Source organism: Diabrotica undecimpunctata, chromosome 7 (assembly GCF_040954645.1).
Source record: "Diabrotica undecimpunctata isolate CICGRU chromosome 7, icDiaUnde3, whole genome shotgun sequence".
NCBI lineage: Eukaryota > Metazoa > Arthropoda > Insecta > Coleoptera > Chrysomelidae > Diabrotica > Diabrotica undecimpunctata.
In genome coordinates, this window is record NC_092809.1 from 42187561 (window position 1) to 42197147 (window position 9587).

At 32.9% G+C, this 9587-nt stretch overlaps 1 protein-coding gene across 1 annotated transcript; it reads right to left on the bottom strand.

Annotated features, from left to right (window-relative positions):
• Positions 1-4825: 4825 nt before the first annotated feature.
• Positions 4826-5494, bottom strand: LOC140446345 (uncharacterized). Its single transcript, XM_072538888.1, has one exon. The coding sequence runs from the start codon at positions 5492-5494 to the stop codon at positions 4826-4828; it is 669 nt and encodes a 222-aa protein (XP_072394989.1).
• Between the last annotated feature and the right edge of the window lie 4093 nt (positions 5495-9587).

The window sequence follows — 9587 nt, forward strand, 5'->3', positions numbered from 1 at the left end:
ATCTGCAATTTCTTCCTTAATATTAATTAATACCGACGAGTATAGCCCGTTCACATTATTTCTTCTTAGAGACCGATCACTTGGAACATTAAGTTTGCAATATTTTTTTAGAAATGAACTAAAATTTACATTTGCTAATTTTGAAAGCGGTATGTTTGCAGACACTAATGCGCGACACAAGTCTTCATTAAAAGTTTCTTGCTCATCTAATTTTTTTGAAGTAGATTGGAAACATTTAGCCATTGAAGTTTGATGTTTTCCTCCTATTTTTCCTTTTTTTGCAATGTGTGAAGCAGTTCTCACATGTTGGTCTATCTGAAATTTCTTCTCACATGCTATCTATAAATAAAAATAAAAACCTTTATTTTAACCCAACCTTTAAAATATAAAAATATACAAGGTGTTTTTGGTTAATCAAATAACTGGTTTGGAAAAAAAAACAATCGCTAAGTGTTTTAAATGCAGTATTAATCCACAAATTAGTTTTTGTTACTAACCATTAGTGCATCATATAACTTATTTTAAAATTCAACAAAAGTTTTTTTTTGTTAATTCAATTACAATAAAAATAATTGTGTTTTAGAATAGCTGACTTCATAAAAAAAAGTAAAGGTGAAAAATTTTTCTAAATACACACCATTGTATTGTACCATGGACAATTTTTTCTCACTAAAGGAAGCTATTTTTCATTTAAAAACAACCTACGAGTACTAAATTTCAAGTAAATACGTTTATTGGTTTTAAAGTTATTGTTGTTATTAACTAAAAGAATTTAATTTTTTTTAATTTTAACACCCTGTATCTCGAAAAGTAAATAAGTTTGACCCCTCATTAACTATATCGTTTTGTTCAATTTTTCGAGAAGTATCTACAGTCAAACGTTGTAAGTGTCATTTGGAAACACCCTGTATGTATGAAATATTAGATATTTAATAGAAAATATTAGATACTTACAATTTTGCCACAGACTGAACAGTAGATTTTTCCCATATCCATAGACAGCTCTTTATAAGGTTTAATCCAAGTTGAAGCACTGGTTGTTTTAGGCATTATAAAATCACAATCTTCCTTTTTGTTACGCACAACGAGTGTTTACGCTTTGAATATCAAAACAAAAATGATTTACAAATCTGAGCATCAAATTAGAAATGTTTAGGTACCTAATTCAATAAACTGGGAGATTTTGGAAAATCCCTAAATTAGGAACAAAACTATTAGCCGTTTACCTGCTGTTAAGATACAATAAATTGTAGATAGATTTGGGGATTAGATCATAAAATGCAAATGAGCGAACCCTTAGCGATTATCCAATAACTGAATGCCTCAGTGACCGAGACTTTCTAAGAATGTTAAGGGCTACTTAAATTGATCTTCTTTGAAATTGTAAATGTTTTGTACCTGTAGAGATTACGTACTTAGATCATTTCTTGATTAAAATGACTACAAAATTTTATACAAGAATTGAAATAAATTGGTATGTTTAAAAATTTTCAAATACAGTATAAAAATCTGAACTTTTATGCACTTTATGCAAACTTTTATACAAATATGCCAAAATATGAAATATTTGCATAAAATATGCACAATATGCAAAATATGCAATATGCATATTTGCCGAAGTCTAGTAATGTCTAATAAAGGTGGAGATGTAATAGCTCAGAATGTCCATGAAATAGTCAATCTATTTGCCACTTATTTTTCAGGTACATATAATGATAGTAAGTATAATTTACCTATTTTTGAAATGGACTATAGTCTGGATTTTCAGATTCTGAAATTTAGTCTGACTGATGTTTTTGAGGGGATTAGGTGTTTAAAAACTTCATATTCTTCAGAGCCTGACGTTATACCTGCAGTATTTATTAAGAACTGTTTTTTTCCTTTGTTAACCTTTACAACAAATTTTCAATTTATAATTGTCATCATCTGCATTTCCACAAAATTGAAAAAATAGTTTTCTTACACCTGTCTATAAATCTGGCAATCGTGAGTGTGCTAACAATAATTATAGAGGTATAACTATTCAGTCAGCAATGCCGAAACTTCTCGATAAATTGGTATCTATAAATCTCACCTGGGCTTACAGAAACATAATTGTTGAAGAACAACACGAATTTTCTCCCCGGTTGAACGGGAAGTCAACAGTAACAAACCTTGTCAATTACCAACAATACTTGTTGGGTGCATTTGAGAATAAAATTCAGGTCGACAGTATTTACACTGATTTCTCAAATACCTTTGACCAGGGTAATCATAACCTTTTGGTCCACAAACCTTATGCATCTGGTTTTGGAGACTCTATTGTTAATTGGAAATAAAGTTTTCTGATGGGACGTACACAACAAGTTCGTATTAATAATTATAATATCAAAATAATTCCATTATTGTTCTGATGTCCCACAAGAGTCTCATTGTGGTCTCTTGTTTTGTGACTTGTTCATTAACGATATTGGTAAGGCTATGAAAAACCCACACTTTCTGCTATTTGCTGATGATCTTAAGTTATTTCGTTGTATACATGATAAATCGGATAGAGAACTCTTGCAAGATGATGTAAATAATATATGTTTATGATCGAAACAAAATGGTTAAAGCTTGAATCCAACTAAAAATTCTTGTATTTCATTTAGTCATATAAATAATCTAGTAGCTAATAGATATGTTCTTAATGATGTACTCTTGGAGTCAGATACTGAGACTTGAGATTTGGGTGTATTATTGGATTGTGCATTGATATTTAGAAGCCATTTTCTTAAAATTAAGGAAACAGGATTTCGTAATCTTGGTTTTATTGATCGTAACAGTCATGATCTCTCACCTATTGTATTCAAATTATTGTATTGCTCCCTGGTACGTTCAGGTCTTGAATACTGCTCTGTCGTTTGGTCCCCATTTCATCAAGTCTACATTGATTGATTGGAGAGCGTTCAGCGGAGGTTTCTAAGATCTTTAGCTTTTAAAGCACATATTAATATAAGAAATACTAAAAATTATTTCATACATTATTCTGTAATAATGTATCAATTTAACATTGCTACACTGAAGCACTGGTTGAGAGTTTGAGGTTGAGAGCTGATATGTTATTTTTGTTTAAACTTCTAAACAACGTTATTAATTGTCCCCCGTTATTAGAAAATGTGTACTTAAACACAATACATAGAACTCGACACACTGCACTCTTTTATATTCCTTTTTTAGATCTGAATATACTCGTCATTTTCCCTTGTCGAGAATATTCATCTCTTGCAATGACCTCCTATTGGATCCATTCTGTCCAAATATTAATGTTTTTAAAAGGCAACTTAAGATCTATCTCTAGTAATCTAAATATGTGATATTTTTTTACCTTTTGTGATTGGATATTCTGATTTAATGTACAAATTTTTGCTGTTTAATTGTTTCTTTGTTGTTGTTTTGATGTTTATTGTACATAATCATTACCTTTTTAACGTTGAAATAAATAAATAAATCGTTGAAACGTCTAGCGTTGAAATAAATAAATAAATACATACCCACGTACATACACACATGTATATATATATATATATATATATATATATATATATATATATATATATATATATATATATATATATATATATATACTATATATATATATATATACTATATATATATATATATATATATATATATATATATATATATATATATATGTATATATATATATATATATAATGTAAAATGATAAGTAATTAGAATGGAGGCGGATTGCCCCAGATCACTATCATCCTGTCTCAGTTTCCTTCCCTATCATGGACTTTGTCTTCACAATTTTTGTTACTTGAACTATAAGAAGTTCAATGTTCTCTCTGCTTTCCATAGCGACACCTATTACGTTGTCAGAGGATATCTCTCCTAGCTTTGTTCGCATTATATGTTGTTCCAACGCAAACACATTGCACCTGAAGATACAATGCTCCGCATCGTTTTCTATGTTACACGTTACGATACGTGTAAGACCTGAAAGATCCATGTCCGGTCAGGAACTGCATAAAATAAAAATTTACTCGCTTGAACATTTGTAACACTCTATGACATTGGGTGAATGAAAGTTAAGTTCTATAAGAGAAGCACTCACTCATAATTGTTTTTATATAGGTGCTGGTTTAATTTTAATATGAAAATAAGTTATAGGTAAATTTATCAATTAATATAAATACTATGTGTGTATGCAATCAAATTACGGTACCTGTGATGTTGATGGATACTTCTTCTTCTTCCTCAGTGCACTGGGCGATTCGGGAACAAATCTTCTCACAATGTCACGTGGTCAGGGTACTAGTCACACAAATACTGGAGTGTTTAGCGCGACGATTTATACAGGCCTATCTCTAAACTAAGATTGAAAAATATGCGTGTCGCCCGTAGCTTGCTCCCTTAAGACTAGGGGGGGCTGTACAGGTCCGTATTAATTTACGATGACAAAACATACACACACGTTAAATAAAGAATTAAAATATAAAAATAAAATAATAAAAATTAATAATAAAAACTGAGAATATGTGGAGGGACGTAACATTCCCACCCACCAAAATGCATATTTGCATTTTTAGTCAATATAAGGCAAAGGGCATAGCTTAACCAAAGGTCGCCTAAGTTCACCTTTCGCGATTTGTACGATAGCTACGCGAGCAATATCATCTTGACCAAAAATTAAAGTTTTAATTCGACCCATTTGCCATTGTAAGGGAGGCTTGGTCTCATTACGTATTAGTACGAGTGTACCTATATTAGGATTACCCTCATTTTTATGCCACTTCGAGCGTTGATGAAGAGTATGTAAATATTCTCTGCTCCATCTTTGTCAAAAGTCTGCATGTAATCGTTGCAGCAATTGCCAACGACTTAGTCTATTTAAATTAACATCACTGTAATCCCGATCGGGAATTATCTTTAAAGGCTCTAGTGTAAGAAAATGACCAGGTGTTAACACTGAAAAATCATTTGGATCATTACTGACAGGACATAAGGGACGACTATTTAAGACAGCCTCTATTTGTATTAGTAATGTATTGAATTCTTCATAGGTTAAAACCTGTTCGCCTATGACTCTAGACACATGTGTTTTCACGCTTTTTATACCCGCTTCAAACAATCCACCAAAATGGGAAGCTGCCGGAGGATTTAAATGCCATGTAATGACGTCGTTTTTATCAAAGTGTGACTTAATGTCTTCTAAATAGGATTTTGCTCCTACAAAATTTGTTCCGCAATCAGAATAGACAACAGAGCAACGTCCTCGGCGTGCTATAAAACGTCTGAATGAGGCTAAAAATGCCTCGGTACTAAGTTCAGATACCAATTCTAAGTGCAAAGCCTTAGTGGCAAAGCATACAAATAGGCAAATATAGGCTTTCGTTCGTTTAGCATTTTTAAGCTTATTGGCTCGTATCAGAAAAGGACCGCCAAAGTCGACGCCAACGCAAGAAAATGGTTTGGCCTTGGATATCCGTAGGTCGGGAAGAGCCCCCATAGGTGGCTGATAATTTTGAGGTTTTAGTCTCCAACAGGAAAGACATTTTGAAAGAACACTACGAATAACACGTTTGGATGAAATTATCCAAAAGTTTTGTGACAAGGCGAAGTGCGTACCTTGAATGCCTGCATGTAGATGTACAATATGGATTTCCGAAATAAGTAATTTAATAAAATTACCTTTGGAAGGTAAAAGAAGAGGAAAGCGTTTATCATACGCTAATTCTGACTGGCTAAGTCTTCCGCCCACTCTTAGGAGATCATGTGAATCAAAAAAGGGATTTAATTTTTTCAAATATTTGAATTTTATAGAATTACCTTTAACCTGTTCTATTTCCTCCTTCAAATATCTTTGTTGCACTAATCTAATTAGTTGATTAGTGGCGTTACTTTGTTCCTGAATAGAAAGCTTTCCAACTGTTCGTTGATTGACTGATTTTAGGTTACCAACAAATCTAAGAACATAGGAGAAGATACGTTTTAATTTTGAAAAGGAAGAAAATCGATTACAGAGATTATCGACAAATTCATCAGATGGAAAAGACAAAAGACAACTTTTCTGTTTCAATTCTAAGTTATGTTCGATAGAATCGGTCAAGGAGAATGACCAGTTATCTTCAGTAGTGCGAAGAAATTCCGGACCCACCCACCAAGCAGGAGTATTTAAGAAATCCTCGGGGAAAAGTCCACGGGACCCGTGATCTGCACTATTTAATGAAGAAGGAATATATCGCCAGTGTTTTGAAGCTATCCTGTCTTGAATATAAGAAATTCTGTTACTGACGAAGGTTTTCCATTTATATGGCTGTGAATTAATCCAATGAAGAACAACAGTCGAATCTGACCATGCGTAAATTCTACTAAACAGTATAGTGAGAGTCTGCAGTATATAAGATAATAATTTACTAAGAATTACTGCTGCATTGAGCTCGAGACGAGGAATAGTTTGTACCCTGGTAGGAGATACCTTTGTTCGGGCTAAAAGAAAATAAGTTTTGATGACTCCTGTATCATAACACACATGAAGGTATGTAACAGCAGAAGATCCACGTAAAGAAGCGTCGCAAAAGCCATGAAGCTCACAGGAAATAATTGCATTTAAAGAAATATGACGAGGTATAGTAAACTTAGATAGTATAGGCAGTTCAATTTTAAATTGTTCCCACCTTGAAGTAATTTCCAAAGGTGGAGTTGCATCCCAATCTAAATTAAGTAGCCAAAGACGTTGAATAATAGTCTTCACTATCAAAGTGACAGGATTAAGAATACCGTAAGGATCGAATATGTGAGCTATTTGGGATAAGAGATTTCGCTTTGTGCAGGAAGCTTGAAGAGGTAAAATTTTGTAAAAGAAATCATCAGATGATGGATTCCATCCAAGTCCTAATACCTTTAACGAAGATTGATCTAAGTCAAATGAAAAAGACTGTTGCAGAATATGATCCAAAGGAATATTAGCGAGAGAGAATAACTGAGGGGCATTACTTGCCCATTTTCGTAACTCAAATCCACCACGTTTCAATAAAGATATTAATTCTTTTATAGCAAGAACACTATTTTCTAAAGAATCCTTTCCTGTCACCACATCATCTACGTAAGTATCTTTTAGGAGTATAGATGAGGCCACAGATAAGTCCGGTTCGTCGAGCGCTAGCTGCTGTAGAGTACGAATTGCAAGATATGGTGAGCTAGACACACCGAAAGTAACCCGAGTAAGTTCTTATTCAGCAATAGATTCCTGTTCTGAAAAACGCCAAAGTATTCTTTGAAATCTTTGTTGCTCAGGAGCGATAAGAATCTGAGTAAACATGGATTTAATATCTGCAGTAGAGACATATTTATGAAACCTGAATTTAAGCAATAAATTTACAAGATCATTTTGTAATTTTTGACCTGAATATAACGTATCGTTTAAAGACGGAAAGTTAGGGGCGTGTGCGGAAGCATCAAACACAACGCGCAATGGAGTAGTACTGGACTCCTTGTAAATACAATGGTGTGGTAGATAATAAGCATTATTTATTGCCGTACTTGGCTGAATAGGATTTAAATAATGATTATCTATGAAACTTTTGATAAAGCTTGAATATTGAATCTTAAGTGATTCATTTTTGGCAAATCTGCGCTCTAAAGAACTAAATCTTTGTAAGGCTAAACGTTTTGTGTCGCCAAAAGAAGGTATTTCGTTTTTGAAAGGCAGCTTTACTACAAATCTGCCCTCGGAATTTCTACAAGTGGTTTGAGTATACAGCTTCTCACAGAATGAGTCTTCCGGAGAATAAGATTTAACTTCTGGTACTTCCTCAATGGCCCAGAATTGTTTTAATGTCGCATCTAATTGCTCAGAATCATTAGCAGAAAATGACGTGAAAAAGGAATGAATATTTGTTATATTTGTAGGTGGAATATTTCCCATCAAAACATAACCGAAACTTGTTTCAAGAGCTGAAAGCTGATCATTACGGGTTTTAATAATTCCTCCTGTTAAGATGTAAGGAAAGATATTTGCTCCTAATAGAACATCAACTTTACCTGGAATATTTGCCATTTTATCAGCCAACCTTAAATGTTGAAGATACGGCAAGTTGTCTAAAGAAATTGGAACAGTTGGCATGTTCTGACAGATTTGAGGAAGAATTATTGCATCTATCTCGCAATGAAAGTTTATGTCATAAGACGAAGAAATGTTCAATTTTACGCTTGATTTGGCTGGGGTGCACATTCTATCAAGACCTTGTATCGATAAAGCCGCATTGAATTTAGGGAGACTTAATTTGTCTGCACATTCTTTACTAATGAAGTTAGCTTGAGACGCACTGTCTAATAAGGCTCTAACTTCCAAGGCTTTACCAAAACGATCGAGAACATAGATTGTAGCTGAAGCTAGCAAGACATTATTTGTCAAAGTATTTGATAAGGCGGATACAGAAGGCAAAGGATCGTTAGATGAACTAGCAACCTCGTTGTGAGAAGAAGAAGAAGAAGAATCATTCGCATTGAGATTATCAAAGTGAAGAGCAGTATGATGTTTTTTATTACAATGTGTACATCTTTTGGATGAAGGGCATTTGATCGTAACATGAGTTTTAGACAAGCAGTTTATACAACATTTATTCTGTTTAGCAAATTCAAAACGTTTTTGAGGTGATTCAGCAAGAAATTGATTGCATTTAAATAAAGCATGATCTGAACCACAAAATAGACACTTATTTTTGACAGAACTGGTCAAAAATGTAGAAGTTTGACGAGATGAATACCTTACGTTATTAGAAGTATCGGAATTAATAGATTTAACATTTTTGCTGACTTGTCTTTTATATGACTCCAATGAAGTGCAACGCTGCAATGCGAACTTATAAACTTCCTCATAGGAAGGTACATTTTTTGAAGCAAAGTGTAATTCGAAAGCTCTAACTGTTTCTACATCCAATTTGTCCATCAGTAAATTCATTAGAATAAAGTCCCATTGAGAGGGAGAAAAAAGTAATTTTTCTAAAGAGGCTAAGTTTTCATTGAAAATATCTAATAATTTTCTAAGTGAAACAGGATCATCAGTTTTAACCACACTGGCATTTTGACTATTTTTCCATAATGCTCTAGATAAGTCTCGTTTACCTTCATAGCGATCAATTAAGGTGTTGTAAGCAATTATATAATTAGAATCTTGCAGCTTAATGCTTTTAATTAAATTGTAAGGTACTCCCTTAAGTGATTGCAGAAGATAACTAAACTTTTCTATATTAGAAAGATCAGAATTATTATGTACAAGAGCATTATATAAATCGATAAATGTGGGGAAATCTGTAATCTCGCCCGCAAATATACTTAAATTTAGTTTAGGAAGATTTACGTTAGTTTTTGATTTGATTTGTGGATCAGCGGACACATTTTGAGTTCCACTAGTTGTATTATTTAATAAAGAATTATGTTTAAAATAAAGAGAAGCTATTTTATTAATACTATTGGCAAATTCAAACCTAATTATTTCTTCCGTATCCAAATTTGCGTCTTCCTCGACAGCAATTAAATTAATTAATTCAGTATGCTGATTATTGAAGCTAGTATTGATAGCTTCATAATCTTTTGCAGCA

What these genes read in the sequence shown, in the direction of transcription:
- LOC140446345 (XM_072538888.1), bottom strand. Translation starts at nt 5,494, where the DNA reads ATGGGGGCTCTTCCCGACCTACGGATATCCAAGGCCAAACCATTTTCT.